The sequence below is a fragment of the Gavia stellata genome, chromosome 1, assembly GCF_030936135.1.
Source record: "Gavia stellata isolate bGavSte3 chromosome 1, bGavSte3.hap2, whole genome shotgun sequence".
NCBI classification, from domain to species: domain Eukaryota; kingdom Metazoa; phylum Chordata; class Aves; order Gaviiformes; family Gaviidae; genus Gavia; species Gavia stellata.
Window position 1 is genome coordinate 59,269,325 of NC_082594.1, and position 25,808 is coordinate 59,295,132.

General features: G+C 38.5%; 1 protein-coding gene across 1 annotated transcript in view; it reads left to right on the plus strand.

Moving 5' to 3' along the window:
* UBAC2 (UBA domain containing 2) overlaps window positions 1–25,808 on the plus strand; it is a 98,440-nt gene that overhangs the window by 67,108 nt on the left and 5,524 nt on the right. The window contains exons 6-8 of the mRNA XM_059820572.1: window positions 1,893–1,940; window positions 12,011–12,256; window positions 25,662–25,784. Of these exons, the coding sequence (XP_059676555.1) occupies window positions 1,893–1,940; window positions 12,011–12,256; window positions 25,662–25,784 (417 nt within the window). The remainder of the gene's footprint in view (window positions 1–1,892; window positions 1,941–12,010; window positions 12,257–25,661; window positions 25,785–25,808) is intronic.

A 25,808-nucleotide genomic window follows, 5' to 3' on the forward strand; every position in this document is an offset into this window, starting at 1 on the left:
AGTTAGTATTTGTGTATGTTTGTCTATGAATTTTGATGCTTCCACGCATATGATTCCACATAAGTTTAGCTAGTGACTGTCCCATCAATTAAAATATTGAAAAACATGTGTTGCTAGTATGCATTTCTATATGCTGAAGTGGTGGGCAAGTGAATTCTTCTTCCATTGTTTTCTTTCTTGATTGTTTTGCACAGGAAAATATAATAGACAATTCTTTTTCTTTTTCTTTTTTTTTTTTTTTTTTTTGTGAATGAAATGAACTAGATGAAAATAGATGAAAACAGAACCTGATGCTAAGGCACATGTATCTTTCACCTTTCTAATCTGTTTATATTTTTGGTTTGATTTATTTTCCCCTTCTCTGTTAAAGCTTAAACAAAGCTACCGAATACAGTATTTTTCTATGGTAAGACTGTCGGTAAATGACCAAGGTTTTGGCTGAATTCCACTTTTACATAAATTAATATTAATTCGTCTGTCAAGCATTACCATGTGACAGGTAATTTAAAATAGTGTAATGTAGAGCACAGCAATATCGTGTAGTATTATGTTAAATATGAGTGGAAAAATATAGGTACTTGGTACAGAATGGCAGAAGTTGTTCAAAAACCAACAAAAAAAACCCAGCAGCCTAGAAATGAATGGACACTCATGTCACAACCTGAATTATGAAACAGGAGACGTGCAAACTTATGAGAAATTGTACTCATTTTTATATATTCCAGGGATGCAAAAATAGCTCTAGCACTAGCAACGGAAAGCATCATAGTTATGTGAAGTGTGGTAGAGAGTATTTTACAACGAATGGTCAGTTTCAGAATATTGACTGGTGCTCCACATGAGCATTTCATTCATCCATTTTGCTGTTCAGCGTTTGGATTCCTTCAGTTTCCACTCCAGCACCTTATTTTCTTGATCTTACAGAAATCTTGTTTCCTCTCTTCTGAATCCATCAATACGACTATTACTCTGGTCTTTGGGAAAGCCATGATATTGTCTGAGCTCTTTTCCATTGTGTCCTTTGCCTTTTGCTTTCACACACACACCACCTCTGATACAGATCACTGCTGTTACTAATCACTGTATCTTTGCTGGATCTTTCCCTGCTGCGTACAGAATGGTTGCTGCCGTCACGCAGAGGCTGAGGGCAAAATAATTTCCCTTCTCCTCATTTGTAAACTCTGCCCTTATCTCAAGTCACTCTTTCCGTAGTCAGAAGTCTAGAGGGAAGGTGTTCTCATGAGTCAGTCGGCATCATGCAGAACTTTTTAGTAACCAGTATCAGTCTAATTTTCAGCCCGTTTTTCCAGTTGGTAATAACCTTCTCCAGGCGATTAATCACATACTTTACTAGAAACGATGGGCTGCCCTGTTGGCTTATCAGGATTTTTTTAAAAATCCACTCCAACCTATTTCTGTGATTTCTTGTCGACAAATATGCCACTCTGTGAAAACTTTATTTCCTTAATTTTGATGCTTACGCTTAGTATCTTCATGACTGCACGTCTGAGAGCTTCACTTGCCCTGCCCACCCCGTTTGGAACTCTTCTCCTGTTGCTGCTGAGTCATTTCCTTTGCTTCAGTCTATCTTTCAGACTTGTTTTTCTGTGCAGCCTACAACTGACATCCTGTTATACTTAGTATGCTATATGAAAATAAAATGTATTGTTTTGTAGAAGGAGAACAATTGTTGGATCCCTGTGTTTTTTCCACTTCTGCTACTTCTGGAATACGTCTTTTTTTAATGTTAAACTGAATTTTCAGAGAGATAAATGTCTGACTTCTCCCATTGTCATGATAAGTACATAGGCTACATAATACTGCAACATAGTAGTTCAAACAACAACAGCTTTGTAAAATTAAAATTTTAAATCACTGCTCTTGTCTTCTAGCTTTTAACCTCTGGTTCCTACATCTGGATTTTAGCCTTAAGTGGATTGGTAAGTCTCATTGTTTGAAAAAATCATGTGTTGCTTAAAACAGTCTGTTATGTATACAATCAGTGCAGTATTTTTGGACTCAAAAAGAACACAAATTACTGAGTAATGTTTTTATTTGTGACGGTAAGTAGAAAGTTTTCACCTTTAACTTCCAAAAGTGTAAAGCGCTGGCTGGCTGGTGATAAACTGACAGACAACAAAAGACCTGGTTAATATTTGCAGGGTGCCACTCTTCTCTGACCCCCTAAAATTAGTTTTACTGCCATGGATGTAGCTTTAGACCCACAACTATAAATGAGACTATTAGGAAATGGTAGAAATGTTTACCCTATTGTTTAGGTTTTTTCAGTTTTCAGCGAGCCTCAAGCTTTTATTCCAAAAAGCAGCTTTTAACAACTTTGCTGTGAGGACTTTTCATGTTTTGCTGTTCTCCCAGGACATCTGTAGTATAGCCATTTCTCACTATGGTAACGGCAGTAAGGATGCAAAATCACTTTCTTCACACCAGTCAAAAAAAGTCAGTGTGGTCTGTCTATTTCCTTTCCAGCTCTGTTCTTAGTGCTAAAACAGATTGTACTAAATCTTCCAGATTGTTAGATACTGATAAGCTTCTTTTAAAATTTTACAAACTTAGAAATTAGGAACTCAGACTCTGATTTGTTGGCCCAAAATACTGTCTGCTTTTCAAACAGTGAAAGTGCCATCTCTTCCAAAGAACTTTATTATTAAGTTGATGCAATCTTAAGAAGAACTTAAATTGTGCCCTTGTGATTTAGAACCTACTAATTTGAATTTTCAGTGAGCTCAGAGTGAAATGCCTGTAGACACTTCACATATTGTTGCTATAACGCAGTAGTTTGGTCTCTTACCATTTGCCTTGACTGTTCCAAAATACTCTGTGAGTTTGCAGGATAACTAACAGGAGTAATGGAGCAGTAAATAGTGAAGTCTGCTTAGCAGTTTTGTCTGACCATAAATACCAATGAAAACAGTGCAACTAAGAAACCAGAATTTCTCTTCCTGGACATCAGCCCAAGCCTCTGTGCCCGCCTAAGGATCTGTGACTTCCTCCAAACGCACTACCCTTCCTGTTACTCTTCTGACTCTTTTAATAGCCCTTCCTTTTGAACAGGTGTTCATTAGAGAGGGAAGGGAAGGAAAGGAAAGGAAAGAAAAGGAAAGGCATTTTAACTCTCTCTTTCCTGGTGTCAGGACCTGTATGTATACTTAGTTATGCAGACTTATAAATAACAGCTCAAATATTTTTTTTCATAATATATTATGCAGTTCTTATTTTAATTCCCTTTTAATGTACAGTTTTATTCAGCTGTATAATGCAACTTTCTTAGGATTCTTTTTCATAAATTACTTTTAATTGCAGGTTGACAGTATGTTTTACATAGGTATAAGTCCATAAGAATAAACTGAGCTTTCTCTGTGTCCCAGGAAGGGTTAAAAAAATCATTTGAAGTTTTCATATTGCTTCAGTCAGCATGAGTTAAGTTATCATCAATGATGATGTGTTTTCAGTCTCATTTTTTTCTGCAGCAAGCAGAGAGCTGCTTTCTTACCATTTTGTAATAAGTACTACGATTTGGAAAGTTCATGTTATGAATTTCAGCCATTTTTTGCACAGCATATCTGTCACACTTCTGTGAATAAGAAGTCTCTTTTTCTCCTCTGTTAGAAATTATAATTTGTCATCTTTTGAGAAAACTTGATAAAGGAGTAAAGTTTCACAGTATATTAAATAATCTGAAGAGGGATATGAAACATGATAAAGGCACCTTTTAGCACTATAGGTGTAGATACTTGATAACGTATGTATATGTACAATTGCAGAAATACGTAGGTTGTCAAATCAATGTTAAGTCATTCCGACAACATATGTATTTTTGTGATTCTTACTGCTAGTGACATTTTCTAACATATTATATCTTTGTTGAATCGAATTTTCATGTATTTTTACAAAAAGGCTGAGTAAATGCATGAACACCAAGTCAGTTAGGTGTGATATTTAGTCACTAGCTCATTGCCTGTTAGACACTTCACTGTCTGTATTTTTAGCTTGAAAGATCACTTAGACACTTACATGACTATCTATGATGCTGTTTTGCAGTTTAGCTTTTGTTGCACTTCTGCTTATGTGAAGTATTGAAGTGGATGGTGCCGGCACAATTTGTGAATTGTTGTCAGTTTCCACTTTCTCTTCTGCATGTTCCCTGTTTAGGTTTGTTTAAATCCTCACAATTTATGTTTTAATATGTAATGAACACTCTTAGACTAAAGGGGATCTGACTTTCCAGGTACCAGATGTGGCACTGGAGATTGATTTCTGTGTTCATCCTTGCTAATGCTGTTAGACTTCCCTGTGAATTCCAGGCAGGATGCAGAGCAACTGGGAATTGTATCACCTCGAGTTCTTGTTTTCAGTGGTTTTGAACAACGCCATCATTGCAGAAATGTGTTTGTGTATGCGTATGTGTTTACGTGTGTGTATGAGTCCACGTATGCAGGTAGGCATTGATGTACTGTGCCTGGTGGTAGGGAATTTTAGACAATTTGTAGTTTGACACTGGATTTTTCTGAGTTACGGAGATTGCAGCATGTGTTTTATTGGAATACAAAAGGTGTACTGTGTCTGTCTTTGCCGTAAGGTATATCTTCCTAGATCTCTAATTTTGAATCAACATAGGAATACACTCTTAAAGGCAGCTGCTTTATTTTCTAGGTGAAACTGGAGTACCTCTCAATTATCGTTCTTTTGGTATGTCAGTATGGGCCTGGTAATTTCAGTTGCTGGTATGTTGTGTAAAACATGCTGTTTAAATACATGATGCTTATTTACAAAAAAGGGAGAATTTAAGAAGTGGAATGTAAACAAATTCACAAATCTGATGTAATCAGTAATCTGTAATGTTAGTCTTCTTACAATTTATGAGACTAATTTAGTTTCTTGTGATTTGTTTTGCCAGGAATATACCATACTTGGTACATAGAGTCTAGATTTGTTTCTTATGATAGGGGTTTTTTTAATGTCATAAAATTAGGAAACCTCATATTAGAGATGCAGATGTATCATGAAAGTCATACAACCTATTTCCATTTGACTTTAAGCCCAAAATTCTTTCAACAGTTGTTTACAGAAGTGCTTCCATATGATGTATATCACTCAGTTTAGTGAAGGCCAGGAACACTTTTGCTACTATTTTTTTCTTTAAAACAGTCAAAACACCTTAGAAAATGGTATCCACTTGAATGTTTCATTAGACGCATACATATCAACCTATTTTCTCTCCCTTTCCCGCCCCCCCCCGCCTTTAAAATCTCTCAGGTACTCAGCTTACATTTCTCATTGCTATACTCTTGCAAGATTGAAATTTGAGGGGCATGTCAAGGCTCAATCATAGCTACAGCATACCTGCTTCAAGAAGTAAGCTCAGGTTGGTACCAGCAGATGATATATGCCCACTGGGACATGCAGTTCCTTCCACTCAATAGTATATTGTTGTCATCATACAGATCACATGCCAGGGTTTCTGCTAGCCATGTGTGCTAGGGCTATATTTAATTGGGGAAAGGTATTTTTCAGGCCCTTTCTGTGATTTTTAGTGTTGTAGACTCTTTCTTCTTATCTAGTGTCATTTGTTCGTTTGCAAGGTGACCTACATTGCATGAAGTTCAAAATTTGGAATACCCCAAGTCTTCTGTGAGCTGCCTTGAATTTGTGTAGCTTTCAGTTCAAACCTTAGGAAACTGAAATTGTCTTAACCTTATAAATGCTGAAGTTTCTAAAACTCTGTTTACTTCACAGATTTCACTAAGCCAAATGCAACAGCCTTCTGCATTGTTTTTGTTCTACACTGTGATTTACTTTTCTCAGGTTGTATGAAAAGTTGCACTTTTTATACTTCAGACGTTGGAAAACTGCAGAGAATCTGTAATTTAGAGCATGTACTTTAAAGGCTTGAGGTTAAGACAGAAAGTTCACACAGTGTTGAGTGCTTGGTTTTAATTTCAGTTCTGATTTTTGAGTTAACAGATATGCTGAATCCCACCCAAAACTAATGTGAGGTATCTGCATGTGGGCAATAGTCAATATTCAGCTGAGTGGCTGTAGGTGGCTTAATTTGAGATGAGTGTCTCTACGTTCTCCTGACTATATTGACTTGATTTCCTCTGTGGTGGGAGCTTAGACACCTTGCTCATATCTAGACGGCTACATGTAAACACATGACAACTGACTAAGCTGACAACACTTAACTCCTACATCAATTAAAGCATCTGAGAAGAAAAGTAGTTGATTCATCTGGGATACAGGGAATGTTAGTATGGAAGTGAGGTTGTAATTGTTTGGGGAGGAGAGAGATGCAGACATTTCCAATTCTGGAAGAAGGAGAAAGTAGTGGGAAAGGAGGGGAGAAGGTAATAATGTGTCAGAAGATACTTCCTCTTCTATATCCATGGCTTTTGAGATCCTGTAGAAAAACGGATTTTAGTTTTCAGTTTGTATTTCACATCAAAGTTTTCAGTTTCTCTCTCAGATCTGAGGAAGAGTTTGTGTGTCCAAAATCTGCTCTACTTTGTCAATTGCGCCAGCTGGCTCAACAAGAGGTGGATTGCTTCTATCAAGCTTTTGTAGCCTGTACATGTACACCATCATGGCTGCAATGTTACCATTGTTTAGAGAGGGAATCCATGAGAGTAGTTCAGCTGTGTGTATACTTTGGAGACATCTGCCATAGGATGAGTCACATCTTAACAATGCCTGTTTCTCTCTGTTGACTATGAAACCAACTTTAAACAACCAGCTTATATGTAGGCTTTTAAATTACAGATGTCTATGTTAGGGCAGATAAATCCAATCATGATCTTTTATGTAAAGAGGATTGGTTAACAATATGATAACGATCGCCTGCAGAGCTCTAGCAGAGACGCAAGGGAACCTATCTTTAGGTCACAAGTACAAGTTAAGAATAGATGTACTGTGCTGAAATGGCAGTACAGTCATGCTTGCACATACACAAAGAATGATTGAGATCTAATAATGATTGCACCTGACCAATGAAGATAGCATTGATGGACTCCAGAGAAGAAAAATTCTGGGAAACTTATGAGCCCAGTCATCTGGGAAGGAAATTGAAGAGAATTAGTTTTTTATTATTATAATCTTATTTTTCTGTCAAGCTAACTATTGCAAAAGGCTGTTTATACTCCTAGTGATTATTTCCGCAAAGAAAACCCAAATAAAATAATCTGTTGTGTTACAATTACATTGCAGGTTATAACTACAAGTTGAAAACACGTATGTAGTGATTTGTTTCTCTAATCAAGGTAACTACAGAATCTCGACACAAACTTTAACCCCTTGTTTTGATTCTAGTTGTATAGAATTCAGAACATACTAAGGATAAAGCAGATAAAATATGTATAAAAATGTCACTTCATCTTAAGAATACTGCTATTTGCTTTCAATTTGTTGATATCTGAAAATAGCGAAGTATTGAATACATATGATGAATACCTTTAAATTATTCAGAACAAAATAATTGAGTATTTGGTGACATGTAGTTCTGTCAAGTTCTCACCATTAGGCACAACATTTTTCAGCATAATTTTCTACACCAATCTGCCTACTGGTTTTTTTGTTTTATTTCTTTCTTTAATGTTAATCAAGTACAGTGATTTTAAATATCTCAATTAGTAGTGGAACATATGTGTCTTTGTCGTGTAAAATATTGGAGAGCTTCCATGTTTGGTTTATCTAATGTAGAAGAGAAACTACAGCTACTTCCTTTTTCTAAAAAGTGTACAACTTTGGAGGGACATGAGGGAAGGGGAGAGGAAGTTGGGCTTTCTATAGGGTTGGGAAGGGGTTAGGAAACTTCATGTGAAGGACCAGTAGTAAGCCATGATGTTAAGAAACTGAAAAAATGTGAGCACATTTTTTTCTGCAGCATGCCAGACAATTTCCAGCGTACTCCATTTCCTCTGCTTAGCATTTTGCCTGATAAGATATGGTTGATGAGGTTGTAGGTTATGATGGTGTGACTGCCAGAAAACAATTAAGATGCATTTTATGTTGCCAGCCAAAAGTTCTCCGTTCTAACAATGCGAATGTAACTGCAACATCTTTCTGTGGTGACTTTTTAGAGCCTAAAATACTCTGAAGGCTCATCTGTTTGGGGGAAGAAGCCCTTTAACCTGATGTACAGTGTTGAAGTTGGATGTAATGAGATCATCTTATTTTCATTGAATAAAGAAAGTAGGTTTACTTTCTTAAACACTAGAAATTCACTACGTGTCTGTAACAAAGATGGTGTAAAAGTTACTTTATACTTTGTCAAAGTTTGGGGGTTTTTTTTAATTATATATCAAGTTCTACATATGAACCAGCTAAAGAGGAAGTTCTTTGGAAATACTTGACATTAAGATGAGTGTATGACACTAAACCAGACTGAATCACGAGATTTTAACTACAAATGTCTCCACTCTGGGTTTATTGGAAATATGCTAATAGGTATCTCTTCGTCACTAAATGAAACTTCTTGAAAATTTGTTAAAACTGAGCACAGCATTTAAAGTTTCTTGTATTTCCATCTAATAGCTTTATAATTGGGGTAGTAAATCAAGGGAGAGAGGAAGGGGAGTGGCACTGAAATTCCTAACAGATACGGAGGTAACAAGGTAGATTGCCAGTGTACAGTTGGTGCTCTTCACAGCTGAGTCTGTCCTTCCATCTGCTTATACTTGTGAAGAACTGCAGTCTCACACGATTGCTCTGAACAATTACTGGCCCACAGTAAGTTTCTTGGCAACTATATGTAGACGATATACTTCTCTTCTGCTAGTCCCACACAGTTTTCTCTTGTTCCTTTACCAGGTGCTTTTTATTTTAGATTTTACTGTGAACTTTATATTGTCAGACTTCTCTACTTCCTGCTCTGTGAGCACAGAAGTCCTCACATTTGGGTTATGCAATGAGTTTCTGTCTAAGGCAGGACAAGGAGGGGCCAAGACACTAGTCTGCTGTTGAGGAGCAGCAAGGAGAGAGAAGACAGCCCACTGCAACTGGTGCATTGGCTATAGACCAGGCGTGCTACGCCAGTGAGCTCAGCAAAGCTAGGAAGGCAGGTAGGAGCCATGTGTATGAGTCTCACACTCAGTGCTAAGTGCTATTCTCCATTTTAGCATTGTCCATAAACTTCTAGCCTTATAAAGCCTTTTGTTCTGATTAAATGCTCTGGAATGACTTGCTCTCTACAACTACCTGAAAGGAGGTTGTAACGAGGTGGGTGTCAGTCTCTTTTTCCAAATACGACAAGAGGAAGCTGCCTGAAGTTGTGCCAGGGGAGGTTTAGATTGGGTATTATGAAAAATTTCTTCACCAAAAGGTGAAGAAGTTATCAAGCACTGGAACAGGCTACCCAGGGAAGAGGTTGAGTCACTGTCCCTGGAGGTATTTAAAAGATGTGTAGACATGGCGCTTAGGGACATGGTTTAGTGGTGGTTAGGTTAGGTTGGACTCAATGATCTTAAGGGCCTTCTCCAACCTAAACATTTCTATGATTCTGTGGATAGCTGTCTCTACTTAGAAAAATATGAGAATGCTTTTACTGATGCAGCTACTAGTTGGTGCTTGCAGTGCACTTTCCCTTCTGAGACAAACAAGTCCCAAAGTACTGACACTAAAGATGTGCTGCTGCTATCTCTTTGCTGTATTTTCTCTCTTGAGTTGATAAAAGAATGATTCTGTTTGTGGTTAATGTGTTCAGACACGTGTCAAGATTTGTCATACATTCAGGGAGATGTAGATTTTCCTATCACCACTTGCTTTGTTTTGTTCTTGTGACTTTTTGAACCCGTTCAAGATTTAGGGTGCCCTGAAAATGTTAGACCTTAACAAAGGACTGTAGGTGATAAGAGTGAGCAGAGATCAGTAGCTAGGAGGGACATTTGGAAGAAGTGAGGGAATGCTGGTGGGACATTGGACAAAGTATTTTGAGCAGGAGTGCCTTCCCTGCCTGGTTACACCTGTGCAGTCAGGAATGCAGAATCCCTGGGACTAAAGGGGGGGCCTGGCTCCATAGCCTAACGATACAAGGTGGGAGGAAGGAAGATAATTTTTAGGTTTTGGTGCTGCTTGTGCATTTTGCAGCTAAGAAATCATCAGATTAAATGTATATGTAATATCTGCAACCTGGTTCAGTAATTCTTGCTCCCAAAAAGGTGAACTTCCTGGTAGCCCTACAATCGGTTTTCTTGAGTGAGGAGCCTATCTATGTAACTCTCTTGGGACCAGGTGGTTAGCTTCTGAGGGACCTTCTTGCTGGGTAGACACCTCAAATACTACATAGCAAAAGTAGACAAATTGCAGAAGCTATATGAATTTTCCTCCACTTATTCTTTGGCAATTATAGCTTATCTTAGTTTCCAGTTGATGTGCGCAAGTTTTGCCTGTGGGCTTACAGTCATCTGGAACAGTTTCACTAGAGCTGAGGAAAGAATTTCTGAGGTCATGAAGAAGCTTCTTTTCCAGCGCCCTGTCATTCCTGGAGTCCAGTCAGGACCTTTCTTCGAATACAGAAAGTTTTTGTTAAAGGCAGCCTTCACTATGATGCCAGAGATTATGGCTTTCCTCTTATCCCATCCCATTTACCTCCTTCCTCATAGCACAAAAAGATTGAAGGGGCTAAGGGTAGTTTAAAACTGTTCTTTCTCATTTTAGAATAGTAGCCTGTGTTTGGTGTTACATCCAACCGTGAGAGCAGTCATGAAATGAAAGTAGAATAAAATGAAAATCAGTGTTTCCCAAAGCAGAATGTATTTTTGCGAAAAGTCTCATTATCTCACTGGATAATTAACAACAACCTGGTAAATAATGCGAAAAATATCCCCCTCCCAAAGAATGTTGCATTTTCCTATACTGTCCCTGTTTGTGTAAGCAGCAATGCATTTGTTATTTTTATACAAATGTCAGTGAGATAAAATAAATATACCCAAATAAATAGCCCAGATGTGGAGTTTCTACATTGCTTCTAGCATAATTGCATTGTTTGGGTATGTTTACGGATTTTTGGGCATTCATATCTCTTCCTGTTCATTTCACTCTGTTGTCATAGCATAAGTCTTGTGGCATAACAGACAATAAATAGTCACGAATACTGAAATGTGTTATAAAGCAGAATACAGACTTGGAGTTTGTGCAAGAACTTTAGCATTCCTACTAGACCACTTTGGGTTCAAGTGCTATAGCCTCGTAATGGGATTTAAATTGATGGTTGAGTGATGACTGTAGATGATGATGACTCTAGATCATTATGGGATTTCTGTTGCTTCTCCTGAATCTGAAATGAAATCAAGCCCCAAGGCAAGCACTAGTGTGAACGCAGGGAATGGGTATTTTTCTTATAGGTGGGAGAAGGGCATCACAAAAACTGGCTTTTTCAATATCACAGTTTTTAATGAACTGATTTTTGAACCTTTTTTTTTTTTTTCTCCTAGAAGGTAGATGGGATCCTTTTGGAGTAAGTGTACATACTCTTAGATTTAACTTCAACTCAGCTGGTTTGCTTTTGTTTTTACTAGAAGGAGAGACTTGGTTGGTGGGGCAGAAGCCTTAAGTGGGTTTTTTTTTTAAGGAGTGTTTACAGTGCTTCAGCATCCTCAAGGGCAGCCTTAATCTTCTCAGGTCATCATGCAGCATACCCTGACCAGTTCCTTTACTAGAAATGAAAATTTTGTTTGAATTTTGACCTGTTTGAGAAAGGGTTGCTTGGTTGGGGCTCAAATTCTGAAACAAACAAAAAACCCCAAGGAGCTTTCTGAGTCACAGGCAATGCAGTACACAGGTTTAAAAAAGTAATAGTCTGTAGTTGTGGGGAAGTTGGACGTAAAGAAATCCCCTATGCTTTTTCTGATTCTTGGCTGAGAACTCTGGGTAAATACAATAAAAAGTGCTTTAAAAAACAGAAAGACCAACTGCTATCTGCAGCTAAATACAAAGTAAATTTGGTGTATAGTTTTTTGATGTGTTTATTTTTTTTTTAACATTTCACTTTTGGTTTTAGGTTTCTGGGATTTGCTACAATAGCAATATATTAAAAGTTCATCGAATTCTTTGTGTACCCAGCTGGGTAGCAAAGATATTTTCTTGGACTCTTGAACCAATCTTCTCATCTGCTGAACCAACAAATGAAGTTCGAGTGGGAATGGGAGCAACAGTTGACATCCAGAGGCAGCAGAGAATGGAGTTACTGGATCGTCAAATCATGATGTCTCAGGTTGCCCAAATGAGGCGGCAAAGGCAGCAGCAGGTATTGATATACGTTCTGTAAGGATTAGATTACATTATGGGAAAAATACATTTTTGGTTCATACATCTCTTGTGGTTCCTGTTTCGTAAAAATATTTCTTTATTCTTCTCCATCAGTCTTTCATACACTGTTGTACTGCTAATAGCCATTTAAGTGTTTTATATAGCTTTATATGTTAAAACTGCTTCACAAGATGTAAGCAGAATATCAGACAATCCTTTAAGGATATCAGTACTTCTGGCATTCTTTCACCAAAAATGAGGCTGAAAGGGAAAGTGATTGACTCTCGGTGGCCTTTAGTAAGAGCCATTGTGGAAAGTTAGGAGGTCAAAATGCTCCTGACTCTTCTGAGTATTTGTATTGTTAGCATCCTTTTCAGAGAGGTTGAAAATTGTCTACGTAACTCCTTTTTTTGCAGATGTACTTTGAATAAGGCTCGTTTCTTTTAAGAAAGTGCAGAAATTAAATTCTCTAACCTTCTTACAGAGGTCAACCACAGGGACTTTCTGTCTGCCGCATTTAATGCTCTTCTTTTATTTCCTTATTGAATAGAATAGCAGAGCCTTTTTATTCTCTCTGTTTCAGTTGTGTTGTAGGGCAGTAAAACAAGGCAGACAGTGTCTCAATTCACTTTTTCCTGTATCTTAGATGTATGTGTTACTACTCTATCAAACCTAGCGGACAACATAGACCTTGCATTGCTCTATGTGAATGTATGTACTCATAATTTAATTATAGCCTAGTAATTTGAGGTTTTACTGAGTTTCTTCTGCCTGAAACACAGCTCTCTACTGATACACAAGTTCTCTTTGTGTTCGAGGTAGTGTAGTGCAAGTAGATATAGCTATGTTACCACTAATATGTTGCCAGAATTAGAGGTGTGATGGCATAAAGCTTTGGCCAACAACTGGAGTATGGATCTTTGTTTCCAGTCCCTGATAACACAATTCTGCTTTCCTTGATTTCTTAACCTGATTAAATTGTTCCTCAGGTGGAAAGATCCTAATCTGCTTTTCTCTATTCCCATTAGAAGGTTAATCAGTTTTAACATAAGAACTGAACTAGAAATTACTCAATTCTTGAACGTTGTCATTGTAATAAAAAATGAACTGAAAGTGTCTGTTGGGCTACAAGCTGCTGGGAAGAGTGCAGCCAAGTTTCTTCAGATAGGAGGAAGAAGCCATTTCCAGTTATGAAGGACAATCTTTATAATATATCTTTAATTGCAAAAAGCAGTAAATAAGTTCAGAACGGTAAATGATAAAAGAAGAGTTGACAACATTTTCTTCTCATCTTAGGCTTTCCTTGGGCTCTGAACAATGAAAGTGGAAAAATGCCTTTTCATGTTTGACTTCAAATAGAGTTCTTTGTAAAGGTGGAGGGGTTTAAGTAAAATAAATGAACATTGTTTGAACATCAGTAAGATGCTTCCTTTTACAAGTTGCCAAAACACTTTCACGTTACCTTCACGTTTGGCCTTTAACTTGAGTGCAGCATTTAGTTAACTGATGGTGCTACTCTGTGAAACCAGTGATCAGAAGGCAGTGGGATCAATGTATGAATGTTTCAGAGAGGCTCTTTGGGAAAGATGTGTCATGAAAGCTTTTGACCAGCCTTTTTTTTTTAATGACTCAATCACAGAATTTACAGGCCACTAACTAAATCACAAAAAGCATCATTCACAAATGTTGAGATGTAGTGGTAAAAATGAAAAGCAGACTAATTTCAATCTCAAAATAATATTTAAAAAATTGAAAACCATTTTTGGGATTGATGTATTTGGGCAATTCTTTTACCTTTAAAGGCTTGGAAAGGTATAATTTGAAGACAGTGGAGTTGAACAGATCACGTTACAGATGGAATTTAGATGATAATTTTACCTGTGGGAGTGAAGCTGATAAAGAATGCAGCTCAGTTTCTTAGGGAGTTTTTTTTGTGAAGCTGAAAATAATAAAAGCTGCAAAGTACATATCAGTCATCAAATATGGCTTTGAATTATATTCTAGGAGAATGTTGTGCAGATTTCTGGAGTGCCAATATGCTGTCTGTAGGTGATGTGCCATAGATGAGATAAATTAACATTTTCTCTCCGGCTTTCCATTTTGTTTGGTGAGGGAAGTGAACTTTAACTTTCCTCTGTATGCTGCAGTGCAACGATTTTGTTTAGCTGCCCCTTGAGAAGGTGCTCTGCTCATTCCTCCTACTCCTTTACTCTTCAGTTCCTCTGTTTGCAGAAAGAGACAATGCAGTTTCCCTGTATATTGGTAGCTTTATGGAAGGAGAACAGAAAAACATGATAGGTGATTTTGATGGTGCTCCATTGTCTGCACAATGTGGCAAACTCTGTTCTGGCCATAAGGAGGCCCCTTTATTAAATAGATGCTCTTTGTAGTAAGCTTATTCTTCAAGTCTTTGCAAGAAATTCTGAAGAATGTGAGCCGGACGAGTTCTGGAAACCAACACAAAAAGAGTAAAAGTTTAAAAAAAAATAAAAAAAAAAAAGGCAGGAAAAGAAACTGGAGAAAAAACTTTTCTTCTAAGTTTTTTTACTGTACCTCCAAGATACTGGGATGTAAATAATTTTCTCTTTTTTTTTTCTTTTCTGCTGTTCACTGAGCTCTTTTATCCAAAGCAGAATTCACTTTGGATGCTTTCTACAAAAAAAAAAAAAATTCCGCCACCCACCCCAGAATTTCTTTGCTGGCAACTTTTTGAGCTTTACCTTTCCCAGTCTTTCTCTAGCTGAAATGTTCTGGTCTGGAGGAGCCTGAAGCATGGAGCTGTGCATGTGAGTGCTGGGTTGTCAGACACCCATCAATTCGAGGAGTAGGTTGAGTATGTGGTAGAATTTGAACATAAACCACCAACTTCATTACTTGATGTACCCCATTTTAGCCCTTAAATGTTCAGTGGTACTGTGAATATGTTGTTAGAAACTGAAAAAATTATCTTACGTTGCTAGTTTCTCAGGGGAATGTGGTTACACGGTGACTGATTTTTGTCTTGGTTTCTAGTTACTGTGGATACAGCCTTTAAACAGATGGTAGTGTGCATATTGAAAACTTTCTATTCTTTTGTTTCTTCCATGGATAATCCTGAGAAATTATGAACGTGTCACAAATGGAGAACTACTGAGCATCACCTCCATGCACCTTTTGAGGCAGTAGAATAACATGTGTGCCATGCATATTCATTCCCTCAAAAAATACCAGCATGATATTTTGTTAGTGCTTTTAAAACTTTAGTTTCTTAGTTCTTTTCTTTTCCACTCTTTTGTCTATCCTCTTTTCTAATTTAAATAATTTATCCTATTTTTCTTTTTTCCCCCCATTATCTGACCTCTTTTTCCCCTTCATATCACTTTCACATTTTCATTCCCCGCTATGCCATTTTCGTCCCACATTTTCATCATCTCTTCCTTCATGTCCATTGTTTCCCATGTGTTTGCTCCTGAATAAAATCCTTTGCTTTGGGGGAAGTTCTCTCCCATCATGTCTCACTACCAGTAATCATTTGCTGATGCATCATGAAGCTCATAGGATTTTAGGGATGGATGCCTCTTGCATTTCTCTCATTCAGGCAGGATGTAGTTGAGGTCTTTGGGCACTATTTTATCCTTTCGATACCGTAATATTGATGAACATTTTGGTGTTCCTCTCCTGACTTCTCTTTCGTGATCTCTTTCATTTCCCAGCATTTTTCTAAAGTTTATCTTTCTGTAACCCAAATGAAAGCCCTGGTGGGAAAAGGGAAGCAACTGCTGCATCTGTGCACCAGTGTGGTAGCAGGGAGTCAACTTGACTTTCACTTCCTATTGAGCAACTTGGAGGGAGGCTGGCAGATAACCAAATTGCAAGTAGATAAGGGAGGAGTCCATGCCTAGGTATTACTGACAATATTGTCACTGAAGATGGATACGAGAAAGGTGGTGGAAAGTTGCAGAAGAGGTGGTCAGTGCCTTCTCCTTTGAGTGCTCATCCCTGTGCCCATTCAGGAGAGGCAGTGTATGAACCTCAGTCCCTTCATCTTGAAAAAAGGCCTTCTGTATCCACAGAGCATTTATTCCTTCATTCATGCTGAGCATGTTAAAGACACCGTATTGCCGGCTTCTTGGTTTCTCTTAAGTTTCTTGGCTCAGAAGAGAGCTTCAGCAGGTTGCTTCAGACTGTGTGATAAACCTACAGCCATATATGAAAATCTTCATTTCACTACCTCTTTTCTGCCCTATCCTCCACTTTAAGCTTATTTTGTCTTTTCCCTCCTGTCTCTTTGTTCTTCTATTCCAGCTGCCATTACTTTTCAGTGAGGCCAGACTCCTTTGATTCATATCACACGGCATCTCTATATGAGATTCTGCTGCTTGCAAAGACCAGACTTCTTCTATAACAATGTGACTTCCTCTGATTGTTCATTTGTTAGATGTCTTTCTCCTGGGACACTGGAGAGATGCTCTGTGGGTAGGCACACTGAGTGTCTTTATTGTTATGGGGAGTCTCATATCCTGAGAAATGTGCAAGTTTCACATTTTGTCAGCTAAGGACTGTGAGGCTAGATTGCTGATTTACCTTCTGGTTATATCTAAGCGGTAAACTCCTGACCTTGGAAAAAAAGAGATAAATGGAGTGAAGACTTTCCCGGTACAAGAATTCCTCCTCAGGAGTGTTATCCTCATTCATGATGGTAGAAAAAAATCCCTCAGTGAACATACTGCCAGACAGTCCGTTTCTGCTTTCTCAAAGAAGTGTAAGAACCAGACCTGAGCATATTCTTTAGCTCTCCCACTGGCACTGAGAGATACCACTTTGACAAAGTCTTCTTGAATAACTTCACAAGATTGAGTACCAGCAACAAGTCCTTCAGACATTTCGAACCCTGAAGACCTTCTGCAACCTTTATACATTGCTGGGTCCATATAAACTCTTGCCGTCACAGCCAGGACTTTGGATGGAAGCAGCTTGTTTGTATCATTCCACAGATGTGTGTATCATTGTCAGGAAGGAATCTACCAGACTGCTTTACCTGAATAAATGGGTGAGATTTTCAGCCAAGTGTTAAACAAAGTCTTTTTCTCTAATTAGGTTTCCATTCCAACTAGTCTTGTGTTACTTAAGGCTACTTGAGGATTTTGTGACATAATTGAATAGAAACTGCCTTTAGCAACTTGGGCATTAACTTCAAAGACAACTATACATAGGGTACCAATAGGATAAAAAAGATTTGAGCTCAGGCCTCTGAGATGTGTGTGCATCAGATTTGACATCATATTTTTAAAGAATTCTCTTAACTAATAAGTGATTTATGGGTTTATTTCAACCCATGAATGAAGCATGTATGCTGCAACAATAATCATTGTGGCTAAATTTAGATTCAGTATTCCTTCATTCTTCCCTTCCTCCGCATGCCAATGTGCATGTGTAGACACACCCCAAGCCTTTTTTTCTCTATCTCATCATAGACGTAGTATGTTGAAGAATTTGGGTTTGAGTTTTCTTTGTGCCCAGTGTTTGTTATCTCAGCTTGTCAAATCAAAAAAATTTTGGAACTCTTGATTCCTTGCTTTTGTTTCAGCCTCTACTTATTCCTCTTTGAAAAGGTTTGTGCAGAGGAGGTGAATGAATGATTATCTGTCTAGTCATCACGCTTTAGTAACAGTCCACTGAAACCAGTCAACATCCAAAGAGCCATGTAGTAAGAGTTAAAACTGTTTCTGTTTTGTGTAAAATGTCTAAAACAGAGCTAACTTTATTTCCTCAAGTACAGACCCTGTGTTCATGCTGGTGGACCTGCCTTCAGCATTTGGCACACTGGATGCCCCCACACCCAATTATCTCACTCAGCAAGTGTTGAATGCCCAGTGTAAAAACAGCTCCAAATCATGTAATTCCTTTAAAATTCAGGTGGTGTTTCAATTGACAGCTTCACCTCTCAGAAGGCACTCACTTGCAAAGATTCATTTTTCATAATGGGAACTTACTTTTCAATATATACCTGAGATTTCTGTGGGGAAAAAGTGACAAGCCCCACTGCCAATAGCATGACATTGATGTGTATTTTCAACTGATGTAGCCATGGCCATATCTGTGATGTCACAGCGCTAGCAAGAGCCCAGTTTGGCTGAAGAGCTAGAGTGAAGCCAGGAAGTTTGGAAAGGGAAGTACTTCGAAAAGGTGGTTGAAGGCCTTGCCTACAGAAGATCCAAATCCCCATTTATTAGTGCAAACAAAGTCTGAGAATCCTGATCCACACCTCCCTAACATTAGACGAATCAATAACATCGGTTCTCAAAAATGCATTTTTCAACTTCTGCTTGATACAAAGTATCTTCTTTCTTCTTGGCATAGTGATCCTTCACTTTCTGGCTGAATTACTGCATCATAGCAGTGCTGGAAGGTGAATGTTACCGTGGGGCATAGTTTGGTACGGAATAGGTATTTACCCTTACTGTAAGAGGTTAAGCACGGAGCAGTCTGACTCTTTCAGTGTTCTGAGCTAACTGCCAATTTTTGGGAGTGCCTACACAGTTCTTCACTTATTGCCAGCCAATCGTGTGTCTGAGTCAAATAATGGCACCCCTTCTTGTCATGTGTGACAAGCAGTGGTCTAGAAGGCCAGGTGCTTGGGCATGAACAAGTACGCGAGGAAGTGTTCACAACTCTCTGCACCTCCCTTAAATGTAGTAGCAGAAGCAGCCATTCCCACCTCACCTTCAAGAAGCAGGTATTCCTGCCCGTTGACATTTCTGGCTTCTGCTACTATGAAGGCATCATGCCTGTGCTGAAATCCCTTCCACTGTCTCTCAGGCAGTTTCAGAGGCCAGATTAAGGTGTACCTCCTAGATTTCAAAGGAAATAGCTGATCAGGCTTCAGAAAAGACCACATGTGGATTTCTGAACTTCTGTGACACATGAGCTCCTCTGGGACAATGCAGGCATCAAAGTTCAGGATGCAGCAACTAAGAGCTGGAGACAGAGCCTCTTGGTTAAAGAGGCTTGTCTGTAGAATAAATTTCCAGAGGAAAATGGATTATCATCAGAAATTGCTGGAGTGTTTTCCTTGGTGAAAAATTCTTTCCATTGTTAAGAACAATGCTCACAACATTAATACTGTTACAATCCTACCCCTTTCAAAAAAGGAAGTTATTAAAGTAAAAAAAACAAAACAAAAAAACAACCAACCAAAAAACCAGAAAAGTTTTGTCCTCACAAAAAGAGGCAGACTAGACATTTGAATAAGTCTACTGCAAATTTCACCATTGCCATTGATCTTTCTTACGCAGTGTTCAGATGCTGGGGCAGCAGGTATCGTCGTGTCATTCATGGCTACACTTTTTCTTTGTTTATATCATCAGTATGTGTATTTTGGAGTCAATAATTTGTAGAAAAAATTATGTCTGAAAAGCAAATAGGTGTTTCTTGCTTTCAGTACATAAGATATATTTTTAAATGAAGCTTCATATGAAAGAAGTAAGACAATATTTTTGTCTGTACCAAGTAATGGCTTCTATGCAGAGTAGCAAACTTTAAAAATGGTACTTTAAAAGATGAAATGCAAAGCAATTTCCTTTTTTTTTCTTTCACTGCGGTTGTTATGTTAAGAAAAGGTGAACAGGACAGATATCAGGAGGTGTTTCCTGTTTGTGCAAACAGATGGCGAGTTGGCATTAACCATATACATGAGATAACATTATCAAAATATCTTAACCACATGCATCACTTTCAAGAGGACTTTTATACAGCATTTTCTTTCATTTCTTTTTAAATTAATCTAATTAAAATATGTGCAGATGTGACAGCTACTTAACTGGATATTTGTTAATTGTCCATAATACAACATTTTTAACCATCAAGCTTTGGATAAGAAGTGCTTTTACAAAATATGCCATGGTGCAGGTATGTATATAGGAAAACAGGTAAATCTGGAGTTTTAGCAAGCTATAAAATCAGAGACATTTGCTAGCTCTAGACTACCAAAACAACCCAAAACAAAAAAAAGACATCAAGGATGTGACCTCATAAGGCACAACTTCAGTACGTAAAGCCCTGGCAGGTATCCAAGAATAAGTCATCAATATGGCATTTCCTTACAACCTTTTCTGCAATGAAGAGCTGCCATTTTCCAGTTCCCTTAATCCAGTCAGTTCTTAAATCTCATTCTTCTGTCATCTAAATTTGTGACTGGTTTGTTGTTTTCCTGTAACGGAAGTTCCAACATCACCAGTGTTCTCCTAATACACTTCGAGTAGTGATTTATTAGAGACCAATAAAATTATCTCCTTGGTATGTTTGTCTCCTATCAGGCAGTAACAAAGAATTTACAATCAACCAATTCACCCAGTCTTTGCACTGTGAAAACCAAAGGAAACTGATTTTTTTTTCTGTTAAAAAATTACAAACTTAGGAGGAAGGGAGGAGGAAAGGCTTATAGGCCTTTCTTAGATGTGTCTGTCACCCTTCTAGTCAACTAACTAATGGAGCAGTCTTTTTGTCAAGTGTTTTTCCTGATGACATGTGGAAGACTATGTTGTGGACAGAAATAAGGGCCCAGTCACGAATTTGTACAAAGTATTTTTATGAATGATAGTCTGTAGACTGAATTTTTCAGTGCTCTCTAGCAGTGCAGCAGTCAGGACTTCTGAAACAGAGTTTCTGATTAACACTATGAAAACAAGTATGACAGCTGGCAATGGAGACTAGAAGAGGGTGGTGAAACACTGGAAACAATGGAACAGATTGCCCAGAGAGGTGGTAGATGCCCCATCCCTAGAAACATTCAAGGTCAGGTTGGACGGGGCTCTGAGCAATCTGATCTAGTTGAAGATGTCCCTGCTCATTGCAGGGGGGTTGGACTAGATGATCTTTAAAGGTCCCTTCCAACCCAAACTATTCTATGATTCTATGATTCTATGCAGGGACTAGGACCAGTGCATGCTAGTTGATGGGAACCTTCTGCCTCTTGACTACAGTGAACTTGGTGCTTTTTTCACGCCATGAGCAGAGAATGCCTCCTCTAGCCTCTCATCCTGCAGCACAAATAAAGCAATGGAGAAATTAAATATATATATAAAAAAAAGTTCCTTTTGCTATAGTAAATGTTGCAGGATTCACACAATTGGACATGGAAAATTTGGACGAAGAAAGCAGACGTGAACAAGAAATCTTACCTTTGCGCAGATAATGTGAAAAGTGGCTACTGCCCAGAGCACTGAATGGGGGAAGGCGTTGGTTTATGTCATGTCCCTGAGTGCACCAGCAGGCTTTCTGTGCTGAGGGCCAGCTCTCATACATTATAGCTCTTCAGCCTTGGAACAGATTTGTGTGAGAAAGAGCTATGGTTAGAAATACCTGTGAGAAGCCTTGTTGGGGCCTCACCCACTTTGACTGGGAGTTGCCTTTAAGTCCAGGTCCTTGCCATTGGTCCTTGCTGACCTTCTTTGTGGATACACGTGTCAAGACGTGTATCTCGGTCCCTGGTCCTGACCCACTGACTTGACTTCTAGGCTTGATCTTACACCTGCCTCCTGACTATTTGCCTGGTGATCTGGTGTTTTGGCTCTTCTCACTTGGACCCTGTGGAAACACAGCGCATTTCAGTGAGGCTACTGCCTCTGCTTGCCTTGTTGTCACCCTTGGCTCTCAGCTTGCCTTTCCTCTTGGAGCAGCACCTGAACTTGCTGCTCCCCGACACCTAAGATTCAGGACAAAGAAAAATGTCACCTGAGATAATCTCAGTGCAATATAGCCTGAGTCTGTCAGTTGTTAAAACTGCCTCTGAATGTAAGGTTTAATGTGCCCTCCTTACCTCCTTACCTAGTTCTGAGTCATGTTAAGTCCCAGCCCCCAAACCATTTCATATTAAACTTAATTGTTTTTATCACAAACCAACAAACCAGAATCACGGAAGAACTGCCTGGATTTCATTTAATGGATTAGACTGGCAGACACTTGTCACTGAAGGTGCTTCACAGTAAAGGAGCTTACATACTGGACCCTTGATCATCCTCACTGCTTAATTATTGGCTCCTTTTCTGGCTGTGTTTTGGACCACTCCAGAGAGCTCTGTTATCTGAGACAAGGTCCTGTGGAGGCTAAGGAGATGGGTATGAGCTCATCCGTGCTGTTGGGTGCTGATGCCAGGGTTCAAGTATATTGTGAAATGCATAAATATTGTTTGCTGATTCCCCAGTAGGGACTCTCACATGGTTTGGAAGCATCACTTAAATAAATTCATCAGATCGGATACCTTCATGTGAAATTTTCCTGACTTCTCGCAGAGTAAGTGTGTTAGCACAGTCAAAAAACACTGTAATCCAGAAATCATCATAAAATTATGAAGGGGAGGTCTGCAAAATAATTACTGTGAGTCAAGGCAGAGTATTGGTCTTGGAAATCTCCTTCTGCACGTTTTTTTAACTGGAATTTGCGATGTTTACTTAATTTAAGACATTTTTTGCTGTTCGGTTTGGGTCAAATTAAAATTCACAGATCTTCATGTATTTCTGCTGTGATAGTTAAGGTTGTCTGAAAGTCTTTACACAGTCACCATCCACACGGGAAATCCATGGCCTTGATCTCCATCTTCTGTGGATCCAAGACATTAGCTGCACTTCCAAATTTTTCCTTACCTTTACTCTATGGGATTGGTCCCAGTACCAGTCCCATAGTTCCTGCTGCAGTTCCCTGAATCTCTGCTCTTTTGAGCCTAACTTTGTGTGTGTCCATCATGTAACTAGAGGCAAGTCTGTGAGGGGAAACAATTTTCTTGCAGTCAAGGATCAAGAAGTGTAATATGCATGGTTTTGGTGCAGTTTGTAAAGTAATACATAGGTGAAAAGTGGACCATTAATGTTGGGATTAATCCTAAATGTCAGTGTTCACATACCGTTAAGAGTTTCAGCCTTTAATACTTATTGTTGTTGTATTTTAGATATTCTTACATCGTTAATACAGTTAACTGATGGGTTATGTTTGTCACAATTTCCAAAGGTAATTGAAATATTCTGAGGGCAACTGGAAAAGATCTTTTCAAAACTATTTTGATCTAATTTGTCCAGTCTGTTATTTCTGGGAAAGGGTTAGTAGTCTTTACAAGGACCTCTTCTGAATACATCAGTCTATATCTATATTTTATCAAGATATCTGCTGTAAACCTTCAAAACTGAATAGTTAACTTAGTAAGGAATCAGCATTTTTTTTGTACTGAAAGTAATGAATTCTGTATGCATTAATTTAAAATGCATTGTAAGTTTAGGGTAAGGAGGTAGACAAGTCTCTTTGTAGTGTTATGTGACAGTGCACAGGACAGAGAAGATGCAAAACCAAACTGGAACAGGCAGCTCGGTAGTGAAGCTGAGGGCACAGCCGGAAAGGTACATTTATTTCAGTCTTCAGATACACTGGAATACTGGTAAATTAGTTAATTTATTGTAGATTTTATATTACATACACATTATTCTGTGTGACTTCTGACAAAGAAACATGTCATAGTCCTGTTGGCATTTTTCGATTTACCAATTTAATGTCAATGACCCTTGGAAGCATGATTTTCTCCCCTTCAGGTCTTTTCAGAAGAATAAAAACAGGCAAAGCAGCATTAGTGCAGCATTCTTGCTGAACTATAGAACTTAGCAGACTCTTGGAAATTCAAAGTTAATGAATTAAAACTGAACATAATTCTGAGTTGGGGGAAATTATAGATGGGGGAGTACAGGACATCTGATTTTCCAAGACCACGGAGTAGTGCAGTGGTGTCAGCAGAAGGTCTGAGATCCCTCTCTGGGTTTAAACTACAAACCATTTCTCCTTTTTACTAGGCTATGCTGTTTGGCTAACGCAAAGCTTATACAGGATCCTTGGGTTAAAACCTCATGACTTTTAAGCTAATGTTTTATACAGTATGCAAAATAGAAATGCAGATACATCATAATTTTTTAAATTCAAAATCACTAACAGTGGAAACTATGTCTTGAAAACCGGTGATGACTCCTAGCTATTGCACATCTTGACAGGGAAAAATGCACTTTAGTATGTAAGGGACTGGAACGCTTCACAAGCTAGTGTTTCAAATCTCAGGACTCCCCAAACGCTTTTTAAAGTGTGCTAGTGCACTGCCCCCTGTGGTGTCTGGGCTGGTTGGGTCTCCTCTGGAGAGAAAGGAAGAAAACAAAGGAAAAGGCGGGAAAACTAAATAAAAGTTTAGGGTGGGTTTTTTTGGTCTAGGAGCAGGTTTAGCCGCTGATGATCTGATTGAGCAGAGAGCATTTAATGCTCTAGGGGTACATAAAGGCAGGAAGAGCCCTCGCTGAGAGAAGAAAAGAAAAAACTCTTAAGAGGAAGGTCTTCTGAGAAATGACAGTATAGAACTAAAATAGAGCAACTAGAGGAAGGAAGTCCATGTCCTATATATACAGAAAGGGAGGGGGATCTTCTCCATAGTAACGGAGGGAGCAGGGGAGGAGGAAAAGGACAATACAAACTGCAAAAGATGTTTTAACAAATTGTATAGAAAAGAGAGATTTGGGGTTTGCTCTTTTTCCTGCTTGCAGGGCCTGTGGTTTCGGTGGGATACAAAATCCCTTAACAAATGTTTGTTTAAGCTAATAAAATGAGGATTAATTATTTCTGGACAATTACAAAGCTTGTACTTCAGTATTTGTACTTTATGTTCTAAACATCTTATTATTACTAGACTTGAAGCTTGGTTGTTAGAAAAAAGTTTGAGTTCTGTGACTTACACCGTACATATGTGATTGCTATGTATTTGTATTATTACTATATAGTTACAAAATGTTTTGGCACTGGAATACAGCCAGATTTTGCAGTGGTATTTAATACGCGGAAGTTAGGTGAGGTGGTCTGTGTTTCTGTAACAGTGGCATTGGTGTCACAGAAGTAATCACATGCATGGAAAATCACAGGTATCCTGAAGGTTGGGATTGTTCTGAGTTTCCTGATGTGGTTTTGCTGAGGCATTGAGAATCCATTTTTGGTTTTCCCCCCACACTTATTTTTTGCACTCTTTTTCCCTGGTTAACTTCAGCTTGCAAAGCACTTGCAGGACCTGCTGTTGCATCTCTTGCCAGGCAAATCCCTATCAGTAAAGAAAGCGGTGCTTCAGCCTCAGAAATCTAGCGCTGTAGTAAACCAAATCTTTCACAATGGACGTGAAACATCCTTTCCTCCTTCTGTTAGCACTTCTCCTTAATTTACAGTGATTACTTCTAATAACTAGTAAAGCAGTAACCAGTACCAATTTTGACTTCATAAGAGACTGCAGCAGTTTTTGTTTAAAATAAAGTATTTTGCTTAAACATTTATTTGCCTTTCGTATTATGTGGGATGGATGATCTTTTCATTTAAAAATATCTGTAGTTCTTTTTGCAAAGACTGACAGCAGTGTCTGCTTTCAGGGTGGGATGATTAACTGGAATAGACTGTTTCCTCCTTTACGTCATAGACATAATGCTAATTATCAAGATCATCGCCCATCTGAACAAGACACACCTCCACCTACCGAGGTTTCTGAAGAGCAGGTAAACATTTCTATTTTAAAATGG